Source organism: Falco cherrug, chromosome 9, assembly GCF_023634085.1.
Source record: "Falco cherrug isolate bFalChe1 chromosome 9, bFalChe1.pri, whole genome shotgun sequence".
NCBI classification, from domain to species: Eukaryota; Metazoa; Chordata; class Aves; order Falconiformes; family Falconidae; genus Falco; species Falco cherrug.
The window spans coordinates 54,263,514-54,284,674 of record NC_073705.1 but is presented as its reverse complement, the minus strand read 5'-3'; the positions used below and the strand labels follow the sequence as shown (position 1 = coordinate 54,284,674).

Here is a 21,161-nt window from a genome sequence, read left to right as displayed (position 1 = left end):
CCTAAATGAAAAATAAAATTGTCTGCAATTCTACCCAAAAGAAAAAAATTAATTTGACTTTCTACATCAATTACTCTAGAAAGTAGCTTCACCTTTGCTTTGGTACCTGGAAGAACAGAAACTTTAAGATTTAACAGTAAAATGCGCACATTCATTTCCAATCTCTTAACTCCTATAAAAAAATATAGGCTGTTTACAGCAAGCCTGCAACTTTACAGGATCTGCATATTGCATTATTTGGACTAACTTTTTCCTGTGTTCCAGAGTGGGGTGGGGGGAAGAGTTTTCTGCAATGAAATTTTAAAAGACTATAATGTTTTAGTAATAAAAACGAATTCCAGAATAGGTTCTACATACAGGTAAAAAAAAAAAAATAATCTTTTAAACACATAAGCAAAGTCCATCTTAGCAATGTATTCCAGTACATGATAGCAACATGATAACCTACAGACACCTGTCAGTCCTTAAAAAAGGTCTTCTAGACTACACATACAAGACCAAGCCACCCCAGCTTCTCAGCTTCTTTCATCTGCAGAGAGAAGAGTCTTTCAACTGAGCAAGGATTTGCCATAAGCTTTTATAGACAAAGACTACTCAGGGGGTGGGGACAAACCGAAAAAAACAACTACAATCTACCACTTCAAAGCCCACGGACATATATAAGTCTTTAAAAGTACCCCTCACTTTATAATTACTGCAGAAAATTATTGCAGAATAGTAACAATTCTGGAGTAGGAAGTGAAGAGCAGAATGCATAATACAGCAGATATCAATGGAAGACGACTACTTTTTTCCCTGCAATCTTAAATACAGGGAAAAGGGTAGACCTTTGAGAAGCAGAATCGCAGATCCTTAGCAAAAAGGCATGACTGACTCTTCAAATGACTTTTCTGTCCCATTCTCCTATTATTAGGGGACTTTTCTTCAGACTGACCCATCCCACTGCAGCCTAACGCAACCCTGACATGGACAGGACCGATGGCAGGGAAGCTCCCAGGTGTACACCTGGGTGTTTGTGCATACAGTACGAAACCTCCTGGGACACAGTCTACAGAAATTTTGCATAGAGGAACTTTGAGATCAAAAAGGTCAAATAATTACCTAATACTGGCAGCTCTGTGAACAAGAGAGAAGAATTATGGCATCTGACTTCCCATCACAGCAGGTACATAACGAGCAATCATTGCATAAAATGTTTGGAAGAACACTAACTTATTTGCATTTATTTTAAAATGAACTCATCCCATGTGCTTGAAGCCTAACAAACATGCAAGTGTGAAGGTCTTTCTTGAAGTACAGGGGAAAAGTGCGTCATTCCATTACCCCACTTAGTTGGCAGCAGTCATCATTCGATGTGGTTTCACATACCCTATTCAGGATTCAGTTTCTCCCACATGCATTAAATAGAACTATTTTTATAAAAGTACAAAGCTGCACAATATTTAAACCATTCAATTTGCATTTAAAATGTTTGCATTATTAGATTTTTATTAAAGCACATAATGTCAAATAACAGAAAGATTACTTTGGTTCAAGTCAAACTTAGCATTGCAGCAGCAAGCTGAACTCTAAGAAAATGCTAGCCCAGGAACAGAAAGAAAAATAATTTGCACAGTGATGAGTAGAGCTTGTTACTTTTGTTGAAACAGCATTATTTGTTTCAGTAAATATAACAATAAAAAAATCCTATTAAGTCAGTTTCTAAAACAAATTTATCACACAGATGTATCAAAAGATCAATGTCTAGAGGAACAAATTAAATCAATATATTTAAGTAAATCACACTTTCCCAGGACAAAAAGTATTACAATATTTTAAACAAAGACAGTTTAGTTATATACCTTTCCAAACAGCAGCATGCCATAAAATTTCAAGTCAAGGACGTAACAAAAGAGCTGTATTTTGCTTGGCTCAGTACTGGATTAAGCAAGACCCAAAAAGCATTATGACAGTTTTCACATTCTGCTGATTATCAAATGCAACATGCAAATTCCCTTTTACATGGATCAAGGAGGAAAGATTTTGGTACACATAATGTTTCTATACGTTCATATCAAAACAAGCAAAGCATCTCAAAAGCCTAAAAGCAGTCCACAGCACTGTAACACATGTACCCATCTTATGGGAGAAATATAAATAATTTAGGACCCAGGTGACTTTCAAATTCAGATTAAACTTCTTTTAGCCGCAGGCTCTTTTGTATTACCCAAGAGTATCCAAAGAGCATCTATCATTTCTGTAACATAGGGTAATTGCTACAATAGTTCCATAAAAATAAAGCTGTGCAAAACATCCATCTTCCATAGAAAAGGAATTGGTTATTCACCATTATCGACCACACGTGTCTTCATTCACACATAGCATTGGTTAATTCTGTGTTCATTAGAAATAAGGCATTTGGTCCTTTGGCAAGAAAGTAATTAATCACCTGATAACACGAGAAGGTCACAAACAAAAAAGAAATGCAATTGCAAAACCAATGTTTTTAAATGTAACTTTTGCCAGCTTACCTTCATATGTTTCTAGTATGTGCACAGTGTCACCTATTTGTAAAGAAAGTTCATCTGGTCCCCTCGCATCATAGTTGTAGAGAGCTAGAGAAAGGAAACACTGCTATTAGCACATGCAAAAAAACATAACTTCCAGGATTTTAGTTTCTCCACATAATTGGTTTTATTACTCACTTGCCGTTTTCAACCTTTTCGTAAAGGATTTCATAAAAAAAAAAAAAAAATTGTAAAAATTTGGGCAAGTCCTTTAATCCATTAACATTCCCCTTGTAACAAATCTCAAAAAGCAACAAGTATACTTTCTGAACATAGTCCCTCACTCTGTTTATAATGCTTTCCTTCTTCATAACACCACATTCAAATAATCTTTTGTTGTATTTGCCTGTCTTCCAGCACTTTGTGTCAATTTTATGCAGTTCCGTAATGAACTGCATTGTCTGTTACTGTCAGCTCAACATACAGAAAGCCTACAAAGTGTCTTCAGAAAACTCAAATTACCACCACTAATATTAAAGAATGATTTCTCGGTCACTTCATTAATTTACTGCAAACACACTATATTTAGAAACAACAGGATTTCAGAATTCCTGAGTGCCAGAGGTAATGGTATCAACCCACCTGTGTTCATGGGAAAGATTAGTCCTATCCCCCATTCTATAGTATTATAGTCAAGTTATCATACTTTACTCATTAGCAAGCCCTGACAGCATCCACAGCCTGCACCACCACAACCTGAAAATTCACCAAATGTATCGGTTTTCACAAATATTTCTGAGTGGCTCCAGACACAAGCAGGGTGAGGAGTGACAATATAGTGAAAACCATTTCCCTTTCCAGTGCCGAATTCAGAAAAAGCCTGGAGTTCTACCATCCAGTATAAGTAGCAGGAGGTGCAACATACAAGAGATCTGATGGACCCTCGCATCAGACACAGCTGGTGTCAATACTGGAGACCTAAAACAGGGAAGAAAGGATTCTGGACCAAGAGAAAATTTTCAGATTTGTTTAGATGCACCTAAATAGCAAACCTCACAGCTGTGTATATTCCAAAAGTGACTTCATTGTAGGTCATGAGTTCCAGCTCAACCCTTGAAGAGTCTGCTTGTCATTGTCCCCCAGACCAGTGGTCAGCTTCCACCCACATTCACCTTCCTTGAGGGAGCACTGAACGAACACCTTCAGCTGGCAATGAAGTCAACTGCAAAACAAAGAGTGCTGAAAGCAGCTCCTGCCTCATGGCCATGAATGCCCAGACTTCACTCCTGGCCAAGGAGTAACTTCGGAGAGAACAAAAATCTGTTTGCTTTGAAAAAAACAGTAGCCAGGTATGTACTACCAGAGATAATTCAAATGGAAAAGATGTGTTACCCCACTCACCGATGAAGTTACATCATCACCAACAAATAGAAATCATGGGGGGGTGGGGGTGGGGTGAGTTGTTTTTTAAATGATTGGCTGACAAGAAAGCAGAACTTTTGAGAACTGCCATCTTCAGAAGACAAACTACAACCAAAAAAAAAAAAAAAAAACAAAAAAAACCCAAAAACCCAGTCATTTAAAGATCTCCCTACCCTTCCCAAAAGGAAATCTGGAAGCTCTGAGCACTGAGATTAGCAATGTCCAGAAATTTATCTGACAAATTACACTGCAAACTATGTTTTGTTGGAAAAATATATTAATAAACTGAAAACCAAAAGTGTTACGACTCCTAAACTTCATTTTTATATTTCATATGGAGCAAACTGTAAGAAACAAAATCTTCCAAGACGAAGTAGCATCCTCATGATCAAAGACAGTAACTCGAGTACTTCACAAGACTGACGTTAATGAACTATAGTCAAGGTGGACCCATAAAGGTTTCTGCACCTGTAGTTACTCCCTCCAGTGAGGTTACCAAGTTCAAAGGCATTTTATATACTATTCTTAACTAATGAAATGGCAAAAGTAGTCTTCCTCCTCCACCATGAGGAGCTAGGCTTCTCATCTTTACATTTTGAATACATAAAGGGCTGTGCTTCTTTGAGTATAGAATGCAGTGTCAAAGGATAGCTTTTTAAAAACATCAGAGACTCAACATTTCTTATTATTTGTCATAACTCTTCGGGGAGTGGAAGTATTTCTAGAATATGATTGTTACCTCAAAACTTTCTACCACCCCTCAGATATCCACTTGCTTTCCCTTCTATATTAGCTCCATGGCCAGGGCTGGTGTGCAGCACTGGTCACAAGCACTCCAGTGGGACACTCTGAAGAGGAAGACCTGGGTAAGTTACAGGAAACCTTCACTGTTCAGACCAAAAGAGTTCACAGGACATTAACACCACATGCCACACTCATTACAGGTCACAAAGCACTTCCAAAAACCCTCAAACTGACCCAGCAAAAGGCCAAAAGCCACAGTTTAAAGGCAATGAGACATCCGACCCAGAAAGCACCCTCACTTATCAACCCAGTTTTCTCCTGTTCCAGAGGAGTCCTAAGCAGCAAGCTAGAGCCTGTATTACACACAAGATCAACAATATAAATTCCATTGATAAGAACTGGTAACTGGAGAAAAATACTTTCCTCAAATCTGATAATCTGTTTAGCCCCAAGTAGAGATGCAAGCAACACGTAAGTGGGCAAGTGAGGAGGTCTAATCCCACCACAAGGACTGGGCACAGTGCCTGGCGCTGCCTCCAACCATGGTCATCACCTCATTTTCAACCCCCAGGACTTACTATTTATTCTCACCAGAATTCATCGAATTCCAGCTTACAACTCTAAGAACAACGAATACATGACGGGTTGCCTTGTTCCTTTTCTCTGTGCTACTCCTCTTGCTTGACAGACTACAGAAGTAAATAAATATATCTGAGTGCAAAAATGAAAAAAATAAAGAAAAAGCAATTTGGAAGAGAAAACGGTATACAGTGTAAGATTATAAGCAGAGGAAAGGACATTTCAGAGTAAAAAGAATAAAGGTCAAGTGCATTGCAGAGACTAATATCAACAGTATTTAAATTAAGGCTTTAGAAAGTAATATGGTTTTCTTGACATCAAAACAAGCCAAACTAGCTATTCCTGTTTTAATGTTTTTGTTAACTTTTTCATTATTAAAGAGATAAACCCTCCCTCCTTGGTATCTGGCACAGAATATTTTAAAACCATAATTGCTATTCTGCAGGAGAAGAGGGTTCTGTGAAAAACACGTTAACAAATATCAACATTTTAGACTGCTCTGAGCAGAGGGATGTTAACAATGGTGAATACATGGCATGCAGGACAGTCTGCTCGATAACACTCATTAGAAATGTTTTCAGTTCAGTTTTAGCACATACCAGGGAAGACAAAGTTACACAGTCAATACTAACTCCTCCAAACCTTGGGTGGCTGGAGTTCAACACCTAACTGCATCCTTCGGGTATTTACTTAGATCCCTTTGATGCTCACACCTGTCACTAGAGCCAAGAGGACCCGTATGTGCTCAACACATCTGAAAATGAATCCAACTCAAGTCTCCCAGCTTTGGGACCCGGATGAGCAATCTCGCTGCCTCGTACCAGACATCCCAAGGAGGAAAAATTCACATTACGACAGATTAGAAACAGTCCTGTACTCAATTCACACTTCAGCTTAGCTTAGCGTTTCTCAAACATTTAAATGGAATAACACTAAGAATCAAAGGCAGCTATTAATAAAAGACATTAAAATTTACATCCAAGGGTGTTAACTGGTGTCTGTGATAACAAGGAGAGTCACATAACAGGAGCTTCACTCTAATGACCAATTCTTTCAACAGAAGACGACAAACAGCCATCAAGTGGTAATCACTGCCCACAACAGCTCCCACTGACATGAACTGAGTGAGGAGCAATGGCCATGGAGGGAAGACTCACCTTTAAAAATACACATGTGTGAAAAATATATCTACAAAACAAAACAAAGAAAAAAGCCATTTAAAAAAAAAAAAAAAAAAGAGAGAGAAAGAGAAATCACGTTTTTGGCTTGCAGCAGCGTTGACAGATGAAGCAAACAACCAAAATAACTATAAAGTGCATTCCACCTCTATGATTACAAAACAAGGCTCGAACTACACTGCATACTCCTGTGTAAGCTAGCAGGTAACTCCCTCTAAGGGTACTTTTTATGTAGAGTGACATCAAAAGATGTTATGACAGATAAAATGTTTGACTGGAGCAAACAAGGCTTTAATTAAAGGGAAAGACAAAATTCAGAGGAATAAAGCATGAAACGGGCATGCTTATATTTTGTCTGATCAACTGTATTCTGAGTCACCACTTTAAATATTTAAAAGCCTGAAGTAAAAAAAAATAAAATATGAAGTTATAACTGAAGTAACTGAAGCTTAATTTGGAAAATCCAGTTCTCAGTATGACAGATTCTCAGCTTGGAGACCTCTAAGCTGAACGAAGCATTAGGAATATTTACACTAGTTAATGTCAGGCCTCCACATCATACTTGAACTGACAATCAAAGCTCACTGTTTTGGCAAAGAAGTTATGCAGCCCAGTAAGTTAGAAAAACCTTTGCTACAATGTACAAGCAGGATAAAAAGCACAGTTCCTCAAGCATCAAAACGTTTATGACTACGACCTAGCCAGTGCAAGTTAACCTCATGGTTAACACTAATACAGCATCCTGGTGCTCTTCATCCATGCACAGATACTACTTTTTATCCTCTCTAATAAACTTCAACTGCAGAGGCACAGCTAAGCTTCTCTATTGCAACCAAATACTTTCATCCCTTACCATTTAGAAGAGTGCTATTTACAACGCATTTTCTCCTTATGGGATACATCTGTGATAGAGGTAACTTAACGAGACCATGCAGACGAGATACCAGTCACTGGAGCTCAGGAAAGATGCTGCTTTCTGAGCTGCAAACACGCTGCCTTTTCACAGAAGGTATACAGGAGTGAGCTCAGGCTCCTGCAACCCACCGCTGCTTCCTTCAGCCTGCTCTACAGCCTGCACTACAGAGGAACTACCAGGTTCCTCCAGGCCAGTATACAGCCGTCAGCTTTAAATGAGCAAGGAAGTCACCTGTAAAGGTGACCTCCTTCCAGAAGAGGACTGCCCTCCCTGCAGAAGACCCTTGTGAAGATAAAGGAGGCAGTTGCTCTCTGATGTCTCTGGCATGAGCTACATATCTCCCAGACACCTGCATCTGACATTTTCAACTTATAAGGTTAGCCTGCAGAGAAGAAGGACCACAACATTTCCTCAGAGTTGTGGACAAAGAAATAAAGAGCTTTATTTTCCAGTTCTAAGCATTGTTAACTATGGCTCATTTAATCTAGAGCTGTGGGGGACCATTACATTTGCAACATCACACCTATAGACTATATTTCCTTGACAACCACGTTATCGGTACACTTGCAGCAGCTTCCAAACACACCATTTCAGGTGCAGTCTTTATATTTAACCTGCTTATAAAAACAGACATAAACCAAAACTCTTCATGACAGGGAAAGCCCCTAATAATTTTAGGGGACTTGCTGCCAACGCATAGAGTAGTTGTGGCTCTTGAGATATGCACTGAACAAAACCAGCAGCATATGGATTTAGCACATCTGTTAGTTAGTCGAGGCAGAGTGAGCTGACATGAAGGCTAAAGAGCATCCAGCAAACATATCGGTGAACTTTGGGTTTCAGTCCTGAGACATAACAAGCAGAACGAGGATGGCAAGAGAGAAAACACAAAGAAAAACATCACAGTGACAAAAACACCCTGAAGCCACTTCTCAACCCCACACCACAGGACAGAAGGTTTCAGCACCACCAAAGATATTTTTCCTCATCAGCTGTGCTTTCAGCAGAGTGACTCTCTGGGTAAAGGCGCTCGGTGCTCTCTTCCTCCTCCCACTGCAACCACACAGCACATCTACGCAGAAGTACCGAAGTGCCAGAAGCAAAGGATTAGTGTGGGCATAGAGCAATTTTTTCAACTCTAAGAGCTGATAAAGGAAGGAAGAATGAATAGGACATTACAGTAATTGCACTAAAAAGCCATTTACTGTTAAAGAATACAAAACAAACACCTCTACTGAACTGCACTCATTAATCTGCATGCATTTGAAAAATGAGGAGTGCAACACTAGAAGAATTAGAGAGGGGTGACAGACAGGGTGGGGAGGAGGAGGAAAAGGCAAACAAAGGTAACATCAGTATCTACTGAAGAAGCTTTTCTCTGACTGTATGAAAGCTGAGATATCTTAAGATACCACAAAAATATTACAAGTAACATTCCATGGAATAACTTCACATAAAAGGCTGTATTAACTGTTCCACACTCCTAAAAGAAAGCAAACTACATTTAACACATTATCAGCTTTATTTCACACTGTCTTTTAAAAAAAAAAACAAACCAACAATCGTAATTGTGCTTTTTCCATAAAAGTACACTGAAATCACAGGGGTGAAAGCAAAGTCTCCTGCAAATTCTCTAGTATTACAAATAAAAGAAACCTGAAGGATTTCCTCTTCTCTAAAACTAAAGTGGTTGTTGCTTTCAGTATTAGAGAGACTCCTTATTCCTCTGTTACTTACCCAGACAAGTTTCTAGTTTTTACAGCTGAGGCTAACGGAGAAGGAAGAAGAAAAAAGAAGCATGAGTCAGGTGTTGCACATAAGATTTGTTTGAGGATGATTTCATGTGTGTTAACTGACAGTAGGTCTTCCAGCCTTACTGAAGACACTTTGTGTTTTGTTATTCCTGGTCTCACCAAGCTTTGTTCACTAGTTCTTTCTCAATATTCTAGTTATTCTGTCATACAAACAATTTCCTAAAGAAACTCTTAAACTAGAACAGTTACTACCAAACTAACGAAGAAGTGGTGGAACCAAGCTCGTGGTTCCTCCTCCCCAGTCACACACTAGATCTTACTGATTACATCCATGAATGAGACTTTTATCACAGGTATCACTCCAGCAGGACCAGACTAAAGCCAGCAAGGTTAAGTAGAGGGTAAAGACTTACTCTCATTTTCCCTTACAACATGGAGACCCTTCCTTCCTCCCATCTTCCACCTGAGCAGCAAATTCCTGAAACACACCTTGGTTCATCTGAAACTGTATTTCCATGTGAACGCAGGAACACTCCTCCTCCATGAGCAACATTTGTTGAGGGCGAATGAATCCTGAACCTGGACTCTGGCACCTCTCAAACTGAAATCCCTGCAATGACAGCCTGCCCTCCCTCTTCCAAAATGAGGGCACAAAACACTCAAAAGGAAACCAGTCAACATACACAGGGATAAATTCTGCATTTAGAGAACCTAAGCACAGGTGCAGCATTGACTGCTGGCTGAGCACAGCTTAGAGAGTGAAGGACCACCCAAGCCTCTATAAACATAACTAGACATGTCAGGTTTTATAACAGATGGCAACACAGGGGAGCAATATGTTTTGCAACGCATCTGGTGTCTTACCACTACCCAACAAGAATTAATAAACTGAGGAAAATTCATAAATCCAGACCAATACCCAAACTTCAGTCACGTTGCCTTCCAGGAGCGTAACCACCCTGTTGCTGAATCCTGCAGGGAGAGCTCAAGTAGGACAGAACAACATGCACACTTGTCCTTTCTGCATTAATTAATGAATAAATAAATAAATGAAGAGTTCTGGACCTATCCAAGATTTTCAAGAAGCAGTTTAAGGTTCTCGCTTTTCCTCCTCCCCTCTTTTAAGCCAAATACTTTATTTTTAGGGAGCTAATGAAGTAAGATGCCAATTCACTCTTTTACACAGCTATCTCCCTCCTTCTTGCTGCTTAATCTGTATTCAGAGTACTTCACCACTAAGTACTGAGGGTATTAAGCTGAAAGTAGTGTAAAAAAAAAAAAAAGATATCATTATTGACTGTAACAGCATTAATAATGTGCCATAATGCATAGCTAACAAGAAGCACAATCAAGAACATTCAAATCGATTTTTAATATTAAAAAGTCCATTAACTGAAACACATTGCATGCTAGAAGTAATCACACCACCCCGGAGCTCTTAACACTGGCTTTTGTAGGAAAAGCAAGATGCTGAGTTAGACAAACAGAAAACATTATCCAGAGGCAGATGTCTTGGCATCTGTCTTCGGGTAATGCAGAATCACAAAGTGAGTGAGGTTTGATGTTCCCTTGAATTTCCTGCATTTCACTGGGGGACACTAAGAAGTGATAAGTCGGCTCTTGCTATGGTGGGCCTACAGGCAACACCCCCAAAGGCAGCAAAGACCATGCTGGAGCATGCACTATGCTTATCTGAAGAAAGGACTTCTGTGTTTTTAGTTAACTGACATTCAAAACAACCTCTACCTGAAGTCTTCGCAAAATTTGCAAGACCTTCAATATTGCTATGCATAAAGTAAAGTACAGGATCTCCTGGGCGCAAGAAGGAAGGAAGGGAAAAAGAGTTAAACAGTGAAGTGGAAGAGGAACTAGTTCAGCTTGCGGTCAATGCTGGCAGAGTATTAAATGTGTACGAACTGGTCATGAGTCACCGTCAGGCTGTATTGTTAGACGGGTTCCCCAAGAGACAGTAAGGGACTGAAGCTGACAGCGCTGCAGCTCCACACCCGTTCCTGGCTCATGTGCCTCCAGCTGCACGTCCCTGCCTCTTCCCTTGGACCAGCGCTGCCGCCCACCTCAGCCCTCAGCCAACAGTTGCAAGGAGTTCAGCTTGCTCAAAACCTCAGCGCTTTTCCTGCAATTGCTCAGAGCTATTTACAGAGCTATCAGGGAAACCCAGGAATGGCAGGGCAGTGAAGGCAGCAGCATATGGCCAACACGGGAGGGCAACAGCATCAACTTCAACTACAGCCTTAGGAAAAGGTCCCAGACAGAGTAGTGCAATTCAAAACCACCCTGCCAAACACAGAAGCAGGTGCAGACATCCCCAAATGCAACAAGCTCAATCTTTAAACAAACCTATGAAAGGCACTATATTAATGCCACATGTACATTGCAGGGAAACACCTAAGTCCTTCCCAATACAGTGCTCCAGGCTAAACCAGCACAGATTATGGTCAAAGTGTGCACAGTCACCAATGCTCAATCACAAGTTGCCAATCTGGTGATCAAATAGGGCGTAGAGCTTCCCAAGGGGTTGGGAGCAGCACCTCTTACATAGGTTGAGCAGAAGACTGGGCATGGATGATGGACACAGCCAGTTCCTCAGGACCTTCATCCTTTACAGGATGAAGAGCACCTTTATCAAAATACCTTTTTCAGCTTTCAGCTGCTGCTATGCAAAAGCCAGCAAGAGTGAAGGCCAGTTATACCTGCATGAGGATTTTAACAGAAACAATCCATACTGCACACAGATGCATCTGAAGATGCCTGACACATCAGTCACCTGCTTCTTCAAGCTTTTCCCTTGCCATTGCAGAAGGTCTCTATTGCACCGAACATAATTTTGCTAAGAGGGTGTCTTTTATGAAGCATTTCTATAGCAGTGAGCTTAATGTCACAGCTGTATTTTAATAGTCATTTCAATGACTATAAAAATCAAGTTCAACACAATAAAACTGCTATCACACTACTGCGGAAACAGCAAAAAAACGGCCCTTGCAAGACGCTATTCACTGCAATATAGAGCTGATAATGCAGAGCAAAAAGCCTAAAGCAAGGGGAACATGGGGTGATGGGAAGAAGTTTTCATTTCCTACTGTTCTTCCTCCTCAGCATTTCTACAAAGGAAAACAAAATCAAAACTCCTCCATTGCTTTCTCAGGAAATCTTATGGATTGAAGACAGAAAGAGTTTTAGGCTTTTTATATATCAACCCTTACTCAATTTATTTTTACTTGTCATCACCTTATTTGTGTCTCAGTCCTTCAAGCTGTCTCCAACAGCAAGAGCTACAGATTCAGACTCAAATAATCCCTGAGGAACTTGTTCTGCTTTCTTAGAAATAACAGTCAGAGAAAAGAATTACCTGTTAAGAGCCGCAGTTTGATCCACCAACACTTTCTCTTTTCCACAACAGCTAGGCTATTGCAGAAATTGGAAATATGTGATTTTTTTCCTGAAATTGTATCTTATACCGGAATTAATGGAAAGATGTAACCATGGAAGCAAGTCAAACAGCTCTGAATGCATGAAAAGATAAGAGCGGCATTTTGCAAAAACAGGGAAAAATTGTTTTCCTCCCAACCAGTAAGAAATCACATGCCTCGTGCTGCTTTCAGAAGAGCGACAGAGTTGGCTCAGCAGCTAGCCTTAACAAAGAGTCACTGTCTGCCTGGCTCCAGGCTGCAGAGAGCCAGTCTGTCATCAGCAGCCCCCTCCACTAGCAATGGGGTTTCCTTACAGCGCTGTCAGAGGGAGCTTGCATCCGCAGAAATTCCATGTTTCCCACCTAAGGGGAATCCTTTGAACCCGTACTAATTTTTATGTTCATTCTGAAAGAAATAAGGAGATGGAAATGCAACTGATGTGGTATTACTAGCCTTTAAAGACACAGCATCACATTTTACTCTCTCCGTAAATCAAACACATAAATTTCGGGGAAGTGGGGAAAACCAGAGCAGAGGAAAACCCAAAAGCTCTGCTTACAGATGTTGAATTCCACACCTTTTTGTGCAATAGGGACCTAAATTTATAGTCACCACACTTTATCATGACTTAATTTGATCATTCTAAAGCCTTTTCTAGCCTAATTAATGTTGATCAAGCCAAATAATCTATTACAAAAAATGTGGGAAATTCCCAGATGAGGACCTTCTGCCAGCAGGTGTTGAGTCCTGTCCTACTGACCAATTTCATCCCCCATTGCTAGGGCACCCCTCAGCCAACTGAAATGCATCAGAAGTTACCGTTGTAAATCCCACTTACCCCCCCAACCCTCAAAGTCACCCTTGTTAATTCAGAATGGCTCAAGGCTGTAACACCTTACTTCCTAAGCATAACCACCTGAAGAGACTGAATTTTAAAAATGCCAATGGCAGTCATGCATATTGATGCTAGTAGGGTGTTTAAGGTGCCACTAACCCAGCAGTAACTTGCTAACGTGTTGCTATAAGAACAAAATATTTTAACTATTCTTTCTTTTTCTCAGCATCATTCCAACTATTCACTGACAAGAGGTGAAGCATTAACACACACAGAGCACATGTACGCTGGTAGCTGAGGCCAGAGCCAGCTCCTGGCTAGAGGAGCAGATCAACACTGTTTCTAGCACTACCCCATTGCAAAAAATGGCTTAAGGAGAACCATTTCCCTGAAATGATCTCCAAAGCAACACAGGAGATACTAAATCTGCTCAAATGTTTGTATTTGGCGAGCTCCAAGTGGTAGCACAAGTTTGCAGTAAACTGGACAGCATATCTGTCCTCCACAAACTCTTTCACCTTAAAACATTTGTTTTCCCCACTATAAAAATACTACATTAGTCTAATAACCAGTGGTTACTTCTCAACTGTTCAACACATTCACCAATTTCAGAACCTCCACCTCAAAACAAAACTATTAAAAAAAAAACTAATGGTAGCTAGCACATTGTACACTCAAGTCCCCATGTCCAGTGACACAGCTAATGTTTAATATAGAAATCAACACTCATTTGCTCTGGTTAAGTTTGCTGAAGACACGCGGACCATTCTGCAGCAGGACTTGTGTCCATAGCCTGCATGCTGAGGACAGAGGAGTGTTGAAAGGGTGGGGAGGCGGGGTAGTATTTGTGCCATTTTCCCATAGGTATCTAACTTACTCCTCTCGATAAGGAGCCTTCAGCGTTCTGGAGAAAAACAGTTTAAACTTTAAAAATGCTTCTTGGTCCATTAGTGTCCCAAGAGCAAGACTGTGTTGCTGCATGCAAAGGTCACAACAGAAACGCCTGCGATACGGAGATGCGTAAGAAGGGAAACACAATGGTAGAGCCCAAGGCTTCACTAATGTTCACCAATACTTTACTTTTTACTAAGCTTACTCAATCACTTCTCAATGCCATCACTACACTACCCATCTTATCAACACTTGAGCTGGTATGCAATTATTCTATTTCCCCTCCACTAAACTATTTTTTGATTTCCACACTCCTTATATAAATGTAATGGAAGCATCACGGCACTATTACACAAACATAATACATGAACTCCTAATCTCATGATGTAAGAACAGCTCGCAGATCAGCACACTGCGTTATAAATGGTATTGTGCCTGGACTGTAAAAGCTTACAGTTATCCCAATATTTTAAATAATCAAGCCCAAAGAGTATTAAAACTTCTTGCAGTGTTCAGCCAGGAACACATTCACCTCTGTGCACTCCAACCACAGAAACCAGCAACTGTTGCATTAAGCCCAAACTGTACTTTCAGTATTTAAGGCACAAATCTGAACCAATTATATCACAGTTCAGTAAATAAACAGAGGTCGCTTTTGCAGCAAAAATTATTGATAAAATTTTGTTAATAAGTCATTTCAATAACACATTAAACTAGAAAAATCAAACACAAGCTGAACCCACACAAAACTTCTAAAAATTTAAACAGTACCATACCTAAGTAATCCTCTCAAGTCTTTATTCAAATGTGCTCATCTGGCTATATCCAGTTCACTGCTTTAGTTTTTAGGAATAAGAATTCCCACTCCACAGATCTCAAAGGGAGCTGTTTTAGGCACTCCTTGAGGATTCAATTGCTTCTCAAAGATGGTGGGTTTTTTCCCAAATGAAATCTTGCTAATGGTGCACTCTTCCCATCACGTGGGCAACGTACACCAACTAGCGACTCACTCCCCATCAATGCTGCAGGCACGATTACAAGGCAACACCGGTTTAACAAGGCTTTGTTATATTCATATTAAGACTTGCATGTGCGCTACCTGTACTGACATCCCAGTAGCATGACTCAGCAGGAGAGAGACCAGATGGGACTAAACAGAGTTCAAAGTCTAATTCCCATAATCAGCATTTCAGACACACACAGAGACCTTACAGCAGGCAATTCTGTATTAGCCAGCACTAAAAAAATTCCCTCGTCCATCAGCACCTTATCAGTCCTACAGCTTTTTAGGACAGTAATGCTTAGCAGTAAAACAATCCCATCTAATGTAACTGCAGTTGTCCCCATTATCCAGATAAACTCTAATGTGCTTTTTTAATCCTTTTAGTTACAGTGAAACACTCAAGAACAAAACCAACAAATAAAAAAAGTGTAATATAATAATACCAAAAGAATATCTGGCTCTACATCAAAAAGTTTGGGGTTGCTTTTTTGTCCCGTTTGACTCACACACTATGGAAACTACTGTCCAAGAAATACCTCTGTGTCACAAAAATATTTGTTCTTATCTCCAGCCACTTCACACACTGTTCAGTAAGAAGAACTGTTCTCTCATCAGAAGAGCTCAATAATTGACAACTCTGGGAAAAGGATCTTTATCCACTGCTTCAATCCCTTCCCAGTGCTTTGTCATATGTCACTAAATTAATTTTAAAAAGTAGTCAATACCAGCTGTTGTGTTTGTGGGCAAGTCCCAGTCTTACAGAAATTCTGAGTTGCTTTTCTGCATACTGTTGCCCATGACCTGGGAAGTCCATGAGAAAAAGGGTGTCTTCTTTATGCCCAACCATTAGTAAGAAGCATCAGAAAAGACACAAAACAATGGCAGAACAGATTTCATCAAGGTCATATGGAGGTGGAAAACAGATTGTCAACACCTATAGAGGTTTTGCTGACAAGCTGTTGAGGAAGGAAGCAGAGTTAGATACTGCCATACCAAAGACATACCTTCTACAGGGTAAGTCTGGTTTGAAATCGAAGCCCAAATACCTCCAAAACTAAACTCAAAGAAACAAAAAGACACAAACCACCTTTTTTTTTTTTTAAAAAAAAAAAAAAAAACAACCTTATTAATACCACTATTTTGCTTACATCACTTACCCTTTACATGGGAAACTTCAGAGATCAGTCCACAGAAGGGGGGAGGGTGGGGGTAAAAAAAATCCCACAACAATACAGCACAGAATAGAACAGCCCCAAATGAGAGGAAAACCAAAAATGTGTCTCAGGTCTACTCCACCTAAGATTCTTGGTCAAAGAAGCATCCAGAAGGCTATAAATTGATGGAGACACAACCAACACCTACTAGTCATAAGAAAAAATAACAGACAAGAGTCAGACAGCACAACAGCAGCAAGTGATGAGGGTCCATATCTACTGCACACGTCCTCTGCCAGTGAAATGATTCAGCCTCCAAGTACCACAAATGAGTTTACAGTTCTTTACTGGAGGAAGAAAGGACAGTAGTGGTCATATATTTTCCATTTGCCTCAGATATAGGTCTCCAAAGATAAACATTATTTCCCATCAATGTGAAGGGTGAAACAGGGGTAGCTAGGTGAGCAGGAAGGAAGGAATTCCAGCAGGGACAACAAGACAACGGGCAATGCCTGCAGAAAACTGGTGTGCATTTGTCTATAAGGGCAAAATATGAGAAAAAAAGAAAAAAGCTTAGAGACCATTAAAAATTAAGCAGCATATGACAGACTAAAAAACATGAAGGAAAATAACCAGGGAGCGAGAAAGCTTTCATGTGTAATTGTAGACAGTTTTGTACCATAATCACATTTTGCTCAAAAGATACAAAGCAATACACATTGCTATACATAGCACCCAAAGCCATCAGGCCATCCAGCAGCCAAGCCTAGAGGCCAGACACCAGGAAACATCACCATTGCCTCGCTTTAGACACAACATACTATAGGCCTGAGCATAAGAATTATTTTCCATATATTTGAGCTATGAAAGAGCCACAGAATGTCTGATGGAAAACAGCAGAAATGTTAACATGCAACCCCAAAGCAGCAGAAAAAAACTAAAGAAACCAAGAGGCCAAGCTTTTCAAACCCAGGCTGTATGGCAAGGCAGAAGCAAGGATGGAGAGACTTAGTAAGTAAGTAAGGACTGTAAGTAAGACAGTCTCCATAGCAGTTAAGAAAGGAATAAATACAAGCTTGGTCACACCTGCAGCTGGTCCCTTTTTCAGATTCACTGACCAGCAGGAGATCTATGCAAGTCAAACGAGCTAATGAACACAACCTCTTTTAGTCTTTCCATTACTTAAAAAACAATAATAATTAAAGCAAAAACTCTACCTAGTGCCACCTTGATGTTTTTATTTATATGCTCATATTTTGGGAGAATAGCCTTATATTTAGTCAAGAGAAAGTTTAAAGGTTCCCACACACCCTTATCTTTAACTTTCCCGACCCAAGCGACACGCTTAACCATATCTCTATTTAGTCATTTAAATGGCAGGGCAACCCTCCTTTAGAGGACAGTATTTATAGGACATTCCAAGCCACTGCCTTGATAATCTGCAGCCACTTCAGGGTCATTTGTTCACTGAAGTCATACGCACAGCAGATATTTTGAAAGCGAGCGTCCTTTTACATTGTTCACCATCTGTGTCTCTTGACTCTTGGAAACTCAAATTATCATCAGCTGCTTCCATCTGGCTCACCATTGAAAGATTTCCTGTTTCAGGGTCCACTACAGGAATATTTTTTACATTACCAGTTGCTTTCATTTCTCTTCATTTCTGATATGCAGCCTTTGCTGCAGATAATACTATACACACACGATGCTGAGGCAGAAACAACTCAATAAAAGAACTCAACTACATTCACTGAACCACTCCTTCCTGCCACCACTTTTTCCTGCAGACCAGCTGGCACAATTAGGAGGATGTTAAAGGCTGAAGCGTCAGCTGGGAGGCAGGCATGCCGCTGGAGACACACATAACAGCAGAGCTTTCCGTGATCCTGTATACCTGCTCCCTTCCAATGACTCCCTTTAGGGAGGGACCACAGGCCCCACCAGCTCCAGAGTTTGCCATCTTATTTCTTCCGGATTATTATTTTATTATTATTATTATTCCATGTACAGGAATTAGGAAAGCCCTCCTCTACTAATACAGCACAGCTGAAGGTCCTTGAGCATTAGTTTGGGTACAGTCCAGCATCATCAACTCCTTGTTTGGCATTGGTTACCTCCTCCTGGGACCCACAGGCTACTCAGCTACATTCCCTAAACATATGTTATTTTATTACATTCAACTTCAGACTAAGTGATGTCAGTACTTCCGTGCTTTGTTCAGAGAAGGAGAAGGCAGGCAGACAAACACAAACACCTAAGGCATGACTTCCAAAAGGTATTTAGATGGTTGAAGAGGCTCTTGGGCACTTCATGGTTCATGCACTCTCACAAATCCCAATTGCCCACCTGTACTGTCAGATCTACGTTTTCAAAGCTGCTCAGAAGCTGTGCCTCCAGGAAGCTTTACCAGCAATCAGTGAAGATTCACTATGTCAAGCTGCAAGGTTCCTTAACAAGGAAGATCACTCTCCATGATGCCACCAACAATGCCCTCCAAACGTGGGACTCCTGCTTCACTGCAGTACGCTGTACTGTACCCCTGCACCTAGCTCAACTTCAGAGCTGCTCGAGCAGGTTTTCAAGCTCAACATTGATTAACTTGTGCCATAGAAACATTAAAGTGACACAGCTGCTACAACAGCAGAGATGTACAGAACAGAGTGCCTTAAGAAACCAAGTGCCTACAAGAATATATACTGATTACGTACACTTTCACTTCCATTCGTGTTCATAAATTACACAGCAAATCCTGTATCACTTACTTGCTGGCATTTTCTCCCAGGTAACAGAAAGACATTTTGCTACTCCAACACCTTTTGGTAAAATCAACCACCACAAACCTCTGAAAACACGTTATAAAAAGGTTTGAGTTAAAATAATATAAACAGCACTCTATATAAAGCAGCAGTGCTAAGAAATATATTTTAAAAAAATATCAAATTCAAGTATCATGGCCAATAGTTACTTCAGTTATTCATCCATCTGTTTGTTTTGTTACATATATGGATACATGATTACACATAATAGTTCTCAACGTAATTATTTCAGTTTAGTTACAAAGCTATAAGGAGCGGAAAAATATTTCCAGAGATATTTCACATTTTGCTGATGAAACTGAAATTTAGCAACTGCTGCTTCTTGTGTTACAAGTCTTCATATCAGAAAACAGATTTAATGCACAAATTACATAAACATGGGTAGATAAATACATAAATATTTTCACAACTAAAGCCTGAAAACTTAGATAAAGTTTCAGAATTACAAGAATTATCTCTTTTTGAACATTCTTTTGGTTTAGATAGGGCAATTTTTTCAATTCTTCACCACTCATCCCCACCTCCCCCAAGCTAAAGGAAGAAAGTATTCCAATAACTCATTAAAGAGTTCATTAAAGCATTATTCAGAAAGTTACTGTTGTCAGAATAGCCTTGAGACCTACCACAGGCCAGAAAACAGAATTAAAAATGCTTAAGTTTACAAAAAAGAAAAAAAAAAAAAGCTACCTTGCCAGTGGTCCATCTCCCTGTCAAAGACAACCTATAAAGAGCAGCCCGTGTGTTTCACAGAGATGGTGATTAGCCACCACTGAATGTTCTGTGAAAGTTTCAGCCTTGCAGCAAGTAGGAGAGGTGAGGCAAGACTGACATCTTTAATAAAGCAAATACTTTAAAACTGGATTAGCACTAGTTCCTCATTTGAGCTTCAATTCATTAATATGAGTCAGCTTTCAGACATTTATCTAAAGTTGGACACATCTACAGGTATTTAACAAGATGTATTGGATTTCAGTCCTGAAGGACTACTAAAGGATTAGACAAAGCGTATCCTGCATGTGCTCTACAGCCAACAGTGGACAAACTCCAAAAACACAAATATTTCAAAGAAAAATTGTTGCAACACTGATGCCTGTAGTTGCAAGCTGACAGAAAGGCTTCCTGGAGATGTTGTTTTGACTTTAAGTCACATCCAGTTTACTTTCCCCTTCCCTGAAAGTTTTGCCTATGCAGAAAGGAAAATGCATTTATAATAGAAAGAAAGCTGTGCCAGTTATGGCAAACAGTTTAAAATTATCAGTGCACCTAAATCAGGCATTTATGGCAATGAGAGACAAAACCTATAAAACCCACCAAGGTACTACTTGAAATTCAGAAATAGTTTTCCCCCTGAATTAATACCAAACCAAAAAAATCTTAAGTTGGGACGTTGTCCTACTGTCAGTTCCATACTTGTATATTATGTAAAGCGTAAATCCTCATCTTGTGAAAATTCCTCCTCCCCTTTTATTTTCTATTTTCTAGGAACAAGACTGTTAATTAATTAGCTATTGAAAAAAATGTCTAAGCTGACAGGGAACTTACTCTGCAGGGTTAAATAAGTGTTCTATATTACACCCATAGGTAGCCAACTGCCTATGGCGAGTCAGTATGTGCCCTATAAGAAAACAAACAACAACAAAAAAAAATCTAAAAAAAAGTTTTTCTGGTAAATCCCTATAGGAATCATTTCTCAGACCAATCCTGGTTTATAATGTTGTCACTGACCTGGATGAAAACAAACAGGGGTGCCAGCTTATTTCCACCTCCCTGCTATCTTTATCCCTCTCCAATCTGTTGCTGGCAAGAAGTGGTTATTGACAAAGAGCAACAGTGGCTGCTGAGTAAACTGACTAATCAAGCACATGCCTACAGTCAAATTAAAGTCACTCACTCAGGAAGAAGCTTCAGCTGCCAGTCCCTTACCTCTGCTTTATGTAACACCAGGGACAAGGAAG

General features: G+C 39.9%; 1 protein-coding gene across 2 annotated transcripts in view; it reads right to left on the bottom strand.

Moving 5' to 3' along the window:
- DOCK1 (dedicator of cytokinesis 1) overlaps window positions 1-21,161 on the bottom strand; it is a 319,193-nt gene that overhangs the window by 292,816 nt on the left and 5,216 nt on the right. For both annotated transcript variants that reach the window (XM_055719977.1, XM_055719978.1), the window contains exon 2: window positions 2,511-2,594. In XM_055719977.1, the coding sequence (XP_055575952.1) occupies window positions 2,511-2,594 (84 nt within the window). The remainder of the gene's footprint in view (window positions 1-2,510; window positions 2,595-21,161) is intronic.